At 36.0% G+C, this 15,522-nt stretch overlaps 1 protein-coding gene across 10 annotated transcripts in view; it reads right to left on the bottom strand.

The window, feature by feature from the left end:
* Positions 1-15,522, bottom strand: part of HELQ (helicase, POLQ like) — a 50,861-nt gene that overhangs the window by 8,244 nt on the left and 27,095 nt on the right. For 5 of the 10 annotated variants that reach the window (XR_011538130.1, XR_011538133.1, XM_008517196.2 and 2 more), the window contains 4 exons: positions 13,186-13,444; positions 11,768-11,925; positions 5,832-5,930; positions 2,024-2,197 (listed from right to left, as the gene is read on the bottom strand). Coding sequence is in view for 4 of the 10 variants with exons in the window: in XM_008517196.2 (XP_008515418.2) it covers positions 2,024-2,197; positions 5,832-5,930; positions 11,768-11,925; positions 13,186-13,444 (690 nt within the window). In the remaining 6 variants the exon portion in view is untranslated. Of the gene's footprint in view, positions 1-2,023; positions 2,198-5,831; positions 5,931-7,827; positions 7,965-11,767; positions 11,926-13,185; positions 13,445-15,522 lie in introns of those variants that run through there. The other 5 variants (XR_544427.2, XR_011538128.1, XR_011538129.1 and 2 more) reach the window with 5 other exon arrangements.

Below are 15,522 nucleotides of genomic sequence, written 5' to 3'. Positions count from 1 at the left end.
TTATCTTGAAGACGAAATATTAAATATGGAAGGATTCAAATGCAACACGATGCTCAGTGAAGCAATATTTAAAATAATAATTGGAAGCCGTAAGTCGATTATTATTAAAGCTTGTGGGTAAATGGGTATTCATCATATTACTTTGTCTTATTTTACATGTTTGAAATTTTCTATAATAGCAGCTTTTTTTTTTTTTAAGTTTCCTTTATAATGTTTGGGTATCATTGTGAGAGTATGTGATGCATGGAACAGCACTAGTTAGCCATTTTGTGACCACTAGGAAAATAGTCAATGCACTAAAGATGGCAGAGTAAAAAAAACAAAACAAAACCTTGAATAGAACTACTGAATCAATCAACCCTGGAACTATCTTAGCTCTGGCTTTCCTGTTGCATAAGACAATCATTTTTCTTTATTGTTTAAACTTCTAAGGGGTTTTTCTGTTACTTGTAGTTAAAACTATCTTGACTAATATGATTGGTGTACTAGTTTATACCACTTACATAATTTTTAAAAAGAAAAAAACACTTTAAATTATTGAAAATACATTCATGAGAACACAGGTTGTCATGTAGATTGATCCTAGCATCAACCATCAAATTATAGTTGGTTTTCCAAGTTCAACCAATAGATTCTTTTACTTGAACAATTCTATAAGGCTTAAGTCCTTATAGTCCTAAGTAAAACAAAGGGCCAGAATATTAGGAGAAGCATCTATAAATATAAAGACCTACAAACATAGAAAACACATTTTCAAGGCTAGCTTCTCCTTATTATCTACAATTTTTGTCTACTGCTTAGCCAGTGTGTGATTAGGGAGTATAAGCTAATATTTAAAAATCAGCATAAATAAAAGATATTTAGAAAGGTAAACTTGCTAAACTAATTATCATTCAATCCGTAGTGAAGTATTTTTGAATTAGTTACTCCATTAGTACACATGATAATTAACTGCCATATACATATACAGAATATGGAGGTTTAAGATAGAGCAAATGAAGTAGATTTTAAGTTTAAAAGTAGAATTCATAGGGAAAAAAGTTAAAAAAATTTAAGTATAGAAACAAATATGGAAAGAATTATTATGCCACCCAAAAAAGAAGAAATTTAAATGCACCAAAAATGGCTTATATTATAAATTCATCAAAAAAATTATCTGGGTAGAAAAGTCTGGTAAGCTTTGTTGTGTCATTTAAGGAAAATGTGAAAGCTTCTTTTAGTAGTGTTTAACAAATCCATCCCAAAGGCATATGGCTAAAATAACACTTTCTTCTTGAGTTATTTTATAAACAAAACATTTGATGTAGAAACCTAGCAGCTGCCTGATGTTAGAAGCAAAAATGGTAAAATACCATTGCAATCGAGAGAACATGGTACTAAGCAGTCATGAGGTAGCTGTTGGATATTGGTCATCAATACTTTACATGGTTATCACTCACAAGAAAGACACCAACAGAACACACATCAATGGAGAAATGTCATTTTTAACAGTTGATTCCAAATATTTGAAACTATTAATGGTGGTTCTAAAAGTAGGGATAACTAGATGATTTCTACTTGTTCATTATATATTTTAGTTGATCCTGTCATTTTTTTTTTTTTTTGAGGAAGATTAGCCCTGAGCTAACATCTGCTGCAAATTCTCTTTTCAGAACTGGCCCTGAGCTAACATCCATGCCCATCTTCCTCTACTTTATATGTGGGATGCCTGCCATAGCATGGCTTGCCAAGTGATGCCATGTCCGCACTCGGGATCCAAACTGGTGAACCTCAGGCCACTGAAGCGGAACGTGTGCACTTAACCACTGAGCCACTGGGCCAGCCCCAATCCTGTCATTTTTGTATCTTTACCATAAGTATGTATACAGTATTTTTGTAAGCAGATAATAGCAAAGATATAGTTTAAATAAATTTTGAGTGCTTTGTATAACATAATAAGTCAACAGAAAACAGTAACTGGTTTATGAGTTTATTAACAGATAAAACAAGAAGATGCAAAAAGCATGGAATTCAATGGAATTACCTCACAGAAATGTAGCACACAAGATGAGAATGAGGCAGCTGCAGTGAGAAGATTTTGTACATATCCTCGAGGCATATTAAATTTTTCAGACACACTCCAAATGTTGGTTTCTTTGAGCAAGGTAAAAAGAACAAAAGACAGGTATAGTCTGTTGACAATGCCCTTGTCCACTTTCTAGAAAGACACAATCAAAGAAATTTATGTACTGGACCTGCTAAAAGTGTACATTATATTCAAATTGGACAAATGGTAAAGTGAACGAAGTTGTACCACAGGAGAGTAAGGACAGAATGATTCCACAGAAATAAAACCGATTTCTAACATTTGTACTTTAGATTAATTCAAATTGGTTATCATTTTTCCAAGTATAAAAAGAGAGATATGCCAAACTGTTTCCAATTTAAATTAAACTTCCTTCTATAGGGCGTATAGAGGGTTGAACTGTGTGTTGCCCTGATATGTTCAAGTCCTTACCCGTTGTACCTGTGAGTACAACCTTATTTGGAAATAGGATCTTTGCAGATCTAATTAGTTAAGTATCTCGAGATGAAATCATATTGGATGTACAGTGGGCCATTTGGGGCTCTTTATTGAATGAGTGGTGCCCTTCAAAGAGAGGACAGAGTGACACAGAGAAGAAGGCAATGTGAAGATGGAGGCAGACATTGGCTGGAGGAGTCTGACAAGCCAAGGAACACCAAGGACTGCTGGCAACCACCAGAAACTAGGGGAGAGGCAAGACGGCTTCTCCCTCAGAGCCTCCAGAAGGAACTGACCTTGCCAGCCTCTTGATTTCAGACATCTGGCCTCCTGAACGATGAGAGAATAAATTTGTTGTTTTAAGACACTCAGCTTGTGCTAATCTGTTACTGTTGCCCTAGAAAAAGAATACAGGAAGGGAAGGAGCTGGGGAGACCTTGACATTTACTATGGCATTTATGGACTGTATAGGTGTGTGATCGTGATTCTAAAGTAGACAACTGCATTTATTTATTTATTTAATTTATTTATTAAGATTGGCACCTGAGCTAACATCTGTTGCCAATCTTCTTCTTCTCCTCAAAGCCCCCCAGTACATAGTTGTATATTCTAGTTGTAGGTCCTTATGGTTGTGCTATGTGGTTGTGCTATGTGATGCTGCCTCAGCATGGCCTGATGAGTGGTGATGACTGCACCCAGGATCGGAACCGGCAAAACCCTGGGCCACCAAAGTGGAGTGCGCGAACTTAACCACTTGGCCACGGGGCAGGCCCTGCTGCATTTATTTAGATAAATATATTAACAAGCTGTCTATATTGTGAACTATGAGGAAACATTAGGTTCCAGGATTTTCAAATGGTCATGATAAATAATTAACGTTTCCAAAGTTAAAACAGTGAAGAAGAAAAATGCTTCCTGTAGCTGACAGTTTGTTTTCTGTACCTACCTTTACCTCTGGCGTCTACTGACTATACTTTTGTGTAAAGTATTTCATAGCTAATATCAAGCTAACTTAGAAACTGAGTAACTCATACTTAAAATCAGAGGGAAACAAGGATGAATTTGAAAGAGAAAAGGTAAGTATAAGATATGAAATTACACCATCTACCATAGTAAAAGAATGTTTGCAATGAGAACTTAGGGAGACATGTCAAAGGTGTACAAATTACAGATTCTGAATGTTGATACTAGATCACTCTATCTAGAAGCATTAAGCCAAAAATGTGTAAGTTGAATAACAAGTAGGAAAAGATTGCTTTTAAATTTCCCAATTTTAGTGCACCTGCATTATTAACTATAAATTGAGTTAATGTAGATTTTGCTTGGAATGTATTTTCTAAGCCAAGAAAAATGATATGATTATACTACATGGCAAGATAAGATGCTTTATGCCAATTTCAAGATCTTTTATAAGAAATGTTTTTAAAAAGGGAGAGCCTTTTTCCATGTGGAGAAATCAGATTTTAAGTAAATAAAATTTAAGAAAAAGAAACATTTTTCTAGAATTAAGAAATTTAAGAATTTAAGAAAAAGAAACCTTCAAAACCTTAAACTATTAGCTAAACCACTCTTAATTAAGATACATTCATGCCCATACTATTTTAAATACTTAATTATCAATTGAACAAACATTTATTGATTGTGTTTCATAAAATGTAACAAAAATAAATTCTGATTCAAGTTTAAAAAGATGCAGTATTCTAATAAGATTCTGTAAATGCTTATTTGGTAATTAGTTCCAAATTAGTATGGTTTTGTTTTTATTTTATATTTTAGAGTTTGATATAACAGTTTTGTTTTAAGAAATATTTAATTCAATGTTTTTTTTTAAAGATTTTATTTTTCCTTTTTCTCCCCAAAGCCCCCCGGTACATAGTTGTGTATTTTTAGTTGTGGGTCCTTCTAGTTGTGGCATGTGGGACGCTGCCTCAGCATGGCTTGATGAGCGGTGTCATGTATGTGCCCAAAATTTGAATCAGCAAAACCCTGGGCTGCTGAAGCGGAGTGAGACAACTTAACTATTTGGCCATGGGGTCGGCCTCCAATTCAACATTTTGAAGGGCAAACAATAGAGCCATTTCTGAGGTGATAGCCCCAATCTAAATGCTGTGACAACATGAATGCTGAAGTACTAAACAGAGATCTATAATTCTATGATACAGCAATACATGGAACAGAAGCACCATTCAATTCAAAGGTAAGTAAACACCATGTTCCATTTTTCAAAATGAAATTACTACTACTTGTGAAAATTTAAAAGATATTGGAGGGAAATGGTAGGTAAAATAATTAGGTTTCAATGAATATTGGATTGCCAAAGAAAATTAAAAATGAAAAAAAGTATATCATGAGGGGGAAAATGATATTAACTTAAGGAATTTGAAGGCATATTTTCCAAAGAACTATTTCCACTTGTCTTAATGTCAGTGTATGCACTAGACACTTGGCTTCATGCTTGTTGACTGAATTTTAAAACACTAAAATATAAGATATCACACAAAAGAATATTAGCTTATCTGCTTGAAGCTTCTAAAATGCTTTATGTACTTCATGTACTAAACTGGGAGTTCTCTGAGGACAACGAAAAAATAGTAACAACAAAAACCACAAACCTGTCCTATCTTAGCATCTCTGATACCAAGCAGAATGCCTAATAAAACATTTTTAGAAAATATATTTTTCTCCCTTGAATTAAATTTTTTTCAGAATTATATACTATTGTAAAAACATTTTATAAATATTTTATAATTTTTATAACGTAAGCCATAAGAAACCTAAGAAAAATAGATTAATAAGGTTTACCTTTTCCTGTGATAAAAGCCTTCTATGTGCATGAAAGAATATTTCAGAAATACAAAGATGCAAAAAAAGGGCTACCACACCAACCCAAAATAAATACTGTTTTAAAAAAATGCTTAAATTTCTGGTCCTCAGATGTTTCTTTTTTGAGGAAGATTAGCCCTGAGCTAACATCTGCCACCAATCCTCCTCTTTTTGCTGAAGAAGACTGGCCCTGAGCTAACATCCGTGCTCATCTTCCTCCACTTTATATGTGGGACACCTACCACAGCATGGCTTGCCAAACAGTGTCATGTCTGCACCCAGGATCCAAACCGGCAAACCCTGGGCCGCAGAGAAGCAGAACATGTGCACTTAACTGCTGTGCCACTGGGCTGGCCCCAGCCTCAGATGTTTTAAATAGTAAAATGAGAAACAAAACTGAAAAAATGTGAAACAAAAAGATCAAGTCAACAAAGGAGATGATACCACAGCATTAATTTTTGTTAAATAAACTTAGTCATTAGGAAGGAGAAAAAGACTATGGTACCTTCTTGATAGCTTGGCCTGATGCTTTCTTCCCAAGAAAGTTTTCAGAGACTCCAACAAGAGCAGCTACATTTTGTTCTGCTGGACTGAGCTGGCTAAACTACATAGAAAAAGAATACAGATGTAGAAAAATCAAATGGTAACTTTTAAAAGTCTGCCATTTGAACCAAATCCAGAATTTCCTGTGATATTACATTTTCATGATTTTAAAGGATATCAAAAAACAACACAAATTTTATTTATAAATATTGCAAGCTTAAAAAATATATTATTAAAATATAACATACTTTGGTAGAATTACTTAAAGACATGGTCGCAAGTACTGTGACTATGGATTATGGTTTCCATGGACTACTGGAGATGTCTAGGGGGAGGGAGAAGAGGAAAAGCTTTTGAAAGTAACTGTAATATATAGTACTGCTCAAAAAAACTTACAATAACAATTCAAAAATATGATATTAAGAAGAAAGGTGAGCATGAATGACATCAGCATCATGGTGGAGTGAGCTCTTCCCTTAGACTCTCTCCCTTAAGATACAATGAAAAGGACACACATAAACGAACAGAGGACATTCACACAACACAAGAAATGTCTGAGAGATCCGCACAGTCATACATCTGAGGGTGGAGGTGCTGGATGCTCCCCTGCCCCCTGCCAGGAGGCAGCGGAAGGAGGTAAGGAGATCTCCTTTCCCTTCCTGACATGCAGTGATCTAGGGCAAAGGACTGCATGCAGCTCTGAGAGGAGAGGGGAGAATGGGCAGCCTTCTGTGGGAACGCCTTGGAGCTGCCTCCTAGCCTGTGGGAATGCTCCACACTGAGGAGGCTAAGCAATGGCAAGGACATCTTTATCAAGCAGAGCAGCCCAGGAGGGCAGACAGCAAGTACAGAGCAGGAGCACCCCTGGGATCATGCACGTGGAAGAAAGCACCCCTTCACCTGCCTGGCACACCAGCTCGGCTGGTTGGCCAGAGCCAGGGACCCCTGCCAGAGTGCCTGCATGCCTACATGTGTATAGCAGCAGAGGCCAGTGGGAAAACGCAGATGGACCCTGTCAGTACAGCTTCTAAAGGATGGGCACAGCTGCCAGGGATTGCGGCAGGCTCAGAATTCACAGCTCCTGTCCCCTCACCCAGTGGTGGCAGGTGACATCTGTGATGAGATGCCACTGCTATGCGATGGCACAAATCTGCCCCATGAAATAGCCTGAAGAGGTATATTATCACTCCAGACCAGAAGGAAAATGACAAGTACCCAGAAATCAATCCTGAAGTCACAGAAATTTACAGTCTAAATGACAGAGAATTCACAATAGCTATCAGAAAAAACTCAACAAGTTATAAGAAAACTCAAAAAGAGAGTTCAATGAAACCAGGAATAAAATTAAAGAACAGAGGGAATTCTTCACAAAAAGAGATTGAAACTATTAAAAAAAAATCAGAAATGTTGGAGATGAAAAGCACAATGTATGAGATAAAGAAAAATCTGTAGTCCCTATATAGCAGAGCTGATATTGCGGAAGGCAGAATTAGCAATTTAGAGGACAGAAATATAGAAATGCTTCAGGTGGAGGAGGAGAGAGAACTAAGACTAAAAAAGAAATGAAGAAATTCTCTGAGAAATACCTGACTCCATCAGGAAATGCAACATAAGGATTATAGGTTTTCCAGGGGGAAAAGAGGGGGAGAAGGGGCAGAGAGCTTGTTCAAAGAAATAATAGCTGAGAATTTCCCAAAGCTGGGAAAGGAGCTGGAATTACAAGTAAATGACGCTAAAAGAACTCCCAATTACATCAGTGTAAAAAGACCTTCTCCAAAGCATGTATTAGTAAAACTGGCAAAAGTAAATGATAAAGAAAAAATATTAAAGCCAGCAAGACAGAAGAAAATAATTTACAAAGGAGTCCCTATCAGACTTTCAGTGGATTTCTCAGCAGAAATCTTACAGGCTAGGAGAGGCTGGAATGATACATTCAAAATTCTGAAAGACAAAAACTTTCAGCCAAGAATACTCTATCCAACAAAAACATCCTTCAGATATGATAGAGAAATAAAAACTTTCCCAGATAAACAAAAGCTGAAGGAATTCATCACCACAAAACTCCCACTACAAGAAATGATCCAGTCCTTCATATCTGAAAAAAAAAAAGAAAGAAAGGATTTACAAAGCCTTGAGCAAGGAGATAGACTGACAAAAATCAGAAAACTGCAGCTCTCTAACAGAAGAGGCTAGCAAACACTTAATTATAACATTAAAGATAAAGGGAAGGAAAACATCAAAAATAACTACAATCACTTCAGTTTAACCACAAACTCAAACACAAAAAAGAATAATTTGTGAGAACAATAACTTAGAAGGGGAAGAGGAAGGGAAATAAGAGGCTGTCACAAAATGGACTATTGCACCTATGAAATCTATTATACAAACTTCATGGTAACCACTAAACAAAAAATCCGAACAGAGAAACAAAAGATAAATAAAGAGAAAACTGAGGATACCATCATAGAGAACCACCACACTGAACTGGCAGTCAGAAATACATGGGATGAGAAACAAGGGAGATACAGAGCAACTGGAAGACAAGTGATAAAACGACAGTATTAAGCCCTGATATATCAATAATCACTCTAAATGTAAATGGACTGAATTCTCCAATCAAAAGACAAGAGTTGCTGGATGGATTCAAAAACAAGACCCAACAATATGCTGCTTCCAGGAAACACATCTCAGTTCTAAAGACAAAAACAGGCTCAGAGTAGGGATGGAAGACAATATTCCAAGCTAATAGCAAACAAAACAAAGCAGGTGTTGCCATACTTATATCAGACAAAGTAGACTTCAAGATAAAAAATACAATGAAGGGGGCTGGCCCGAGGCATAGTCGTTAAGTTCATGTGCTCTGCTTTGGGAGCTCAGTGTTCACAAGTTTGGATCCCAGGCAGAGACCTATACACTGCTTATCAAGCCATGCTGAGGTGGCATCCCACATACAAAATAGAGGAAGACTGGCACAGATGTTAGCTCATGGCCAATCTTCCTCACCAAAAAAAAAAAAAAAAAAAAGGACAATGAGAGACAAAGAGGAGAAGTATATAATGATAAAAGGGACATTCCACCAAGAGGACATAACACTTATAAATATATATATGCACCTAACACAGGAGCACCAAAGTATATAAAGCAACTAACTGACCTAAAAGGAGAAATTAACAGCAACGCAGTAATAGTAGGGGACCTCAATATCCCACTTACATCAATGGATACATCATCCAGAGAGGAAGTAAACAAGGAAATAGTGGATTCAAACAAAAAACTAGATCAGATGGACTTAACAGATATATATATACACATATAGAACAATCCATCCAAAAGAGCAGAAAACACATTCTTCTCAAGTGCACATGGAACATTCTTTTTTTTTTTTAAAGATTGGCACCTGAGCTAACATCTGATGCCAATCTTCTTTTTTTTTTTCTTCTTCTTCTTCTCACCAAAGCACCCCAGTACCTAGTTGTATATTCCAGTTGTAGGCCTTCTGGTTGTGCTATGTGGGATGCCACCTCAACATGGCTCGAGGCGTGGTGCCATGTCTGCACCCAGGATTTGAATCGGTAAAACCCTGAGCTGCTGAAGCAGAGCACGTGAACTTGACCACTCAGCCATGGGGCCAGCCCCAGAACATTTTCAAAGACAGACCACTGGTTGGGAAACAAGGCAAACCTCAATAAATTTAAGAAGATTGAAATCATATCAAGCATCTTTTCTGACCATAATGCTATGAAACTAGAAATCAACTACAAGAAAAAAGCTGGGAAAGTGACAAATATGTGGAGACTAAACAACAAGCTACTGAACAACTAAGGGGTCACTGAAGAAATTAAAGGAGAAATCAAAAAATATCTGGAGACAAATGAAAATACAACATACCAACTCATATGGGATGCAGCAAAAGTAGCCCTAAGAGGGAAATTCACAGCAATACAGGCCCACCTTAACAAACAAGAAAAATCTCAAATAACCAATCTTAAACTACACCTAACAGAACTAGAAAACGAACAAACACCACCTAAACTCAGCAGAAGGAGGGAAATATTAAAAATTAGAGCAGAAATAAGTGAAATTGAAATTAAAAAAAAAAACAGTAGAAAGGATGAATGATACTAAGAGCTGGCTCTTTGAGAGGATAAACAAAATTGACAAACTCTTAGCCAGACTCACTAAGAAAAAAAGAGACAATCACCCTTGCCTTGTTCCTGTTCTCAGAGGGATGGCTTTCAGTTTTTCCCCATTGAGTATGATGTTGGCTGTGGGTTTGTGATATATGGCCTTTATTATTTTGAGGTACTTTCTTTCTCAATCCATTTTATTGAGTTTTATCATAAATGGGACTACATCAGACTAAGTATCTTCCACAAGGCAAAGGAAATCAGGAACAAAATGAAAAGACAACCCACCAACTGGAAGAAAATATTTGCAAATCAAATATCTAACAAGGAGTTAATCTCCAAAATATATAAAGAACTCACACAACTCAACAACAAAAAAACAAACAACCCAATCAAAACATGGGCAGAGGATATGAACAGACATTTTTCCAAAGAAAATATACAGATGGCCAACAGGTAACTGAAAAGATATTTGACATCACTAATCATTAGGGAAATGCAAATCAAAACTACAATGAGCTATCACCTTACACCCATTAGAATGGCTATAATTACCAAGACAAAAAACAACACATGTTGGAGAGGAAGTGGAGAGATGGGAACCCTCATACACTGCTTTGGGAATGCAAACTGGTGCAGCCACTATGGAAAAAAGTATGGAGATTTCCTGAAAAATTAAAAATAGAAATACCATATGACCCAGCTATGCCACTACTGAGTCTTTATCCAAAGAACTTGCAATCAACAATTCAAAGAGACTTATGCACCCCTATGTTCATTGCAGCATTATTCCAACAGCCAAGACATGGAAGCAACCCAAGTGCCCATTGACTGATGAATGGATAAATAAGATGTGGTGTATATATACAATAGAACACTATTCAGACATAAAAAAGACAAAATCGTCCTATTTGCAACAACATGGATGGACCTTGAGGGTACTATATTAAGTGAAATGAGCCAGAGAGAGAAAGACACACTGTATGATTTCACTCCTATGTGGAAGATAAACTAACACATGGACAAAGAGAACAGTTTAGTGGTTACCAGCGGGGAAGGGGTTTGAGGGGTGGGCATAAGGGGTAAAGGGGCACGTATACATGTGACTAACAAATAATAACGTACAACTGAAATTTCACAATGTTATAAACTATTATGACCTCATTAAAATAAAAAAAGAAAGTTAATTTCCTGTAACTGAAAGCTGCATACCACTTTTGCCTAGGATGTGCTCACCTATCTACCCTGTTCACAGTAAAATCGTAACAGACTACTCTACCACTTGGTTTTGTAATCAGCAGGAGCTGTTCCATTTTGCTACCGGCAATAAAATTGATATTCCTTCTCAGGTATTAACATCATTGGGTTTGGTTTATCATCATGCTTGGCTCTGATAGAGATTTCATGGAATTAAACTCTCAATCATCAGAGACAGCATCACAGGTTTCTTTACATCTTACACATTATAAAATAAAGTGGTCACCAAATCCTAACAGTAATTATCTTTGGGGGAATGGGACCAGGGATGATCCTTTTTTCTCTTCTGCATCCTTATTTTTTTTTGATAATCAACATGTTTATATTTAATAGAAAAGTAATATTTAAGTTAAACCAAAAATGCTATTGCCATATTACTCTTTTAAAAACTGAAAGACAAAAGGCCCAATTTCAAATATATTTTAATAGAGAAAAAAAGTGAATAATCACTTGATGAAAATCATATCATCTTAAAGAACAAAGCAGCCTATCTCAAAGAATCTTATATTCTCACCTGCCTGAAGTATATCATCCAATCAGGGTCACACTGAGAAGCCATATCATAGGGAGTTGTTAGGTAAATCAGATGCAGAAGGCTTTCAAGCACAAGTCCTTCTAGACCCTTCTTCAAGTCTCTGTAGAGAACGTCGCAATAAGCCAAATCTATAGTTCCTAAAAGGAAGATACAAATATTTAATCTTTTATAATCACCAAAGGGGGAAAGCAGTGATTTTAAAGAAAGTCTTGTTTATAAGTTACCTAAATATAGCAAAAAGTCTTCAAAGACTCTTATTATGTAATTTAGTACAACTATTTTGGAGTCATTTTGATAGTATCCACCAACATTCAATAAGTATATACTTTCCAGCCCAACTACTCTATTTTTGGGAATCTAACCCAGGGAAATATTTACACAGATATCCAAAAATACACAAATAGCGATGTCATGCAGCCTTGTTTATAACTGAGAAAAATCAGAAACAGGGCAAATGTCCATCAGTAGCGGAATGGTTAAACAAATTATGGTATCCATAACATGGATTAGTATAGTATTAAAAGAAAAATGAGCTAGCTTTAAAGGGATCGACAAGTTAGGATGCTCATGAAATTTTACAAGTGAGAAAAGCAAGGTACCAAAAAATACTTACACTATGATTCCATTTAAAAAAATAAACTATGTGCATATGCACATATGTATGTGTATATATGTATACACACACACACATATACATACAGATATAAATATATACATACACACAAAAATATTTGCAAGGAGATATATCAAATTGTTAACAGTGGTAGTCCCTAGGAGATTGGAAATGGGACAGGAATATGGGATTTTTGTTTACATAGTTTTGAGTGTTAAGGATTTTTTTTTAAGAATAGACAGGTATTATTTTTTATTAAGTAAATGTGAATTTATGACATAATATGATATAATCATTATGATTTATGATATAAGCATTAACAAAGAAACTATGCACTGTCATGAAACAATCTCTAAACTATTAAGCAAAAAAGCAAGTTCTGGAATAATATAAATGATTGTTTATTTAAAAACAAAAGCTTAAAAAATCTTAAACTTGTATATATGTATGTATTAGGCATTGAAGTAAAATGAAATGTACCAAAAATGGAAAGGTACACACCAAATTGTTATTCTTGGTAGAATATTAAGATTTGTGTGACTGCTGGGGGACGGAGTGTGAAGAAGGGATAACCATCTTTTTCTCTATATACTTCTGGAGTATTCTAAATTACTTATAATTCAAAACATTTTCCAACTTTTTAAAGTTAAAGTAGTTTGACAATTTATAAGAGTAATGTTATTAATATGAATTACAAATCCAATTAAAATTAACAGAATAATTTAATTTCTGTTTTTCCAATGTATTTCCTCAGATTAACAACGAGATTTAGGTAAACTCTTACCTTTAAAAGAAGCTCGTCCCAAGTTTGTAATTTGAAAACTATATTGGAACTCTTCTTCAGACTTACAAATTGTGTCTTTTTGTAGAAGTCCTTTTTCAGTCAAAATAGTGTCTTTTTGTAGGAGTCCTTTTTCTGTCAGGTATCTAAGTGAATCAACAGTTATATCCCAGAGAGTTTTTTCTTTCAACAAAATCTTTTGCTGAACACCAAAAAATGTACCACTCATAAAGTGATATATGTCATCAAGATTTGTTGCAATCTGAAACAATTTGGGACATCATTGGAGCATTTTCCTTAATTCAAGACATCATTTTGAATGCACATCAAGATGATAACTCTTTTCCATACTTCAAAGCTATTTAAATAAAAAATTAGTATAAAATCTACATAAGTTGCATAAATAAAAGTAATTTTATAATGGCATTTTTAAATTAACAAGAAGAAACAATTTAAGAGAGAAGATAGTTACCATATTCATACTTTTTATGAAAACACCTACATATTTTTCATCCAAAAACTGCCTAGGTTGCAGCTAGCCAGGTGGCATAGTGGTTAAGTTTGCATGCTCCGCTTTGGTGGCCCAGGGATGGCGGGCTCAGATCCTGGGCACAGACCTACACACTGCTCATCAAGCCATGCTGTGGTGGTGTACTATATACAAAGTAGAGGAAGGCTGGCATAAATGTTAGCTCAGCGACAATCTTCCTCAAGCAAAAAGAGGAAGATTGGCAACAGATGTTAGCTCAGGGCCAATCTTCCTCACAAAAAAAAAAAAGAAGAAGAAGAAGAAGAAAAAGAAAACCAAACACAACCCTCCCTAGGTTTTTGTATGATTTTTCACAGTATCTCCAGAGCTGTGTTCTCTGTTTATTCACCCACCAATTATCACTAATTCTCACTTAGCCTCCTTCAGAAGCCCTCCCTTCATCCCTTTCCAGACACCTGTGAAAGCATTCTTTAGCTCTAAAAGTTATATTAAAAAAAAAAAACCAAACACATGGAAAATACAACTGAAAGTCTCCACTAAAACGAGATCAGGCAATACCTTCCCTGATATTACCTAAAAATAAATAGCAGTTTTCTACCTCTTTTTGTCTCTCTCATTTGCATCTCCTTTTCCTATTCTGTTGCTGCCTTTTCTCTCCCCGTTATTCACTATGTAAAACTTATAATGGCGATCATAAGTAATACTGAATCCTCCACTGGGTATTCAGATATCGAGTTGACTTTGAATTAGAATAATTTTATATTAGCCAATTTCAATGAAATCAGCATGTTATACTAAAATATAGTCAATCAATAAGCATATTTCTCTTACAATTCTGAAGACATTTTAACTGGAAAACTTAAATAGCTATTTCATATTAAACCAATATAAGGAGTAACAAAAAATATTATGGAGCATAGACATTTTCTATTGCTGCTGCTCCTTTTAATAAAAATCATTTTTAATATAGTATTCAATTAAGCTAAAATTGCACTTTTAAGATATTCAAGAACTGACACTCACTTTGTAGATTAACAACGTATTCAGTTTCTGTATTGTTTTCTACTTGGTTGATTACAGTTAACACTGGGGGTAAAAAAAACCCCAAAAACCCTTGACTTGATCTTTCTTGCTACCAACACGTTATCTTTCTACCCCTGTGTGAAAAACTTTTAGACACAGTGATTTAAATCCGCCGGGACAGCCTCTGCCTCTCAGTTTCTCAGAGCTGCACTCTCCACTGTGGCTCCAACCTGCACGTTCACCCACTCCCAACTCCAAAGTCAATTCATTCACTAATTTAAGTGTTTACCAGGTGCCAACCACATGCCAGGCCCTGGGATTCAGTGATAAACGAAAATAAACATGGGCCTTTGCTTTCGCAGGGCTTATTCCAGTGGGGTAAAATTATTAGCCACATAATTGTCCTAACAAGAATACAATTACACACTGTCAGGTGCTACTAAAGGAAAGGAACGTGGTTCTAGAAGGCACACAACAGACTGCCTGGACCAAGAGCCATAGGGAGGCTTCCCTGAGGGAGCAACGGTTAAAATCTGAAGGTTGAGTGGGAGTTAAGGGACAAAGGAGGGGGTGGGAATGAAACTGGAGACGGGGAGGTGAGATGGGTGAGGAGGGAGCATAGTGTGTTTGAGACAGGAAAAGAGAAGGCCAGTATGACTAAAGTGCAGGGTGTGAGAAGGCTGGGGAGAGATGAGGATGGAGAGATGGCCAGAGGCCAAACCCACAGTGGATTTTGGATCCACTTAGACCATGATAAGGAATTTGGGCTTAATCCTAAAAGCATAGGGAAACACCCACTGACAAATCTTAAGCAGAAGGGGGTTACA

This window comes from Equus przewalskii, chromosome 3 (assembly GCF_037783145.1).
Source record: "Equus przewalskii isolate Varuska chromosome 3, EquPr2, whole genome shotgun sequence".
Classification (NCBI taxonomy): Eukaryota; Metazoa; Chordata; class Mammalia; order Perissodactyla; family Equidae; genus Equus; species Equus przewalskii.
The sequence above is the reverse complement of the archived record's forward strand: the minus strand, read 5'-3'. Positions and strand labels throughout refer to the sequence as shown.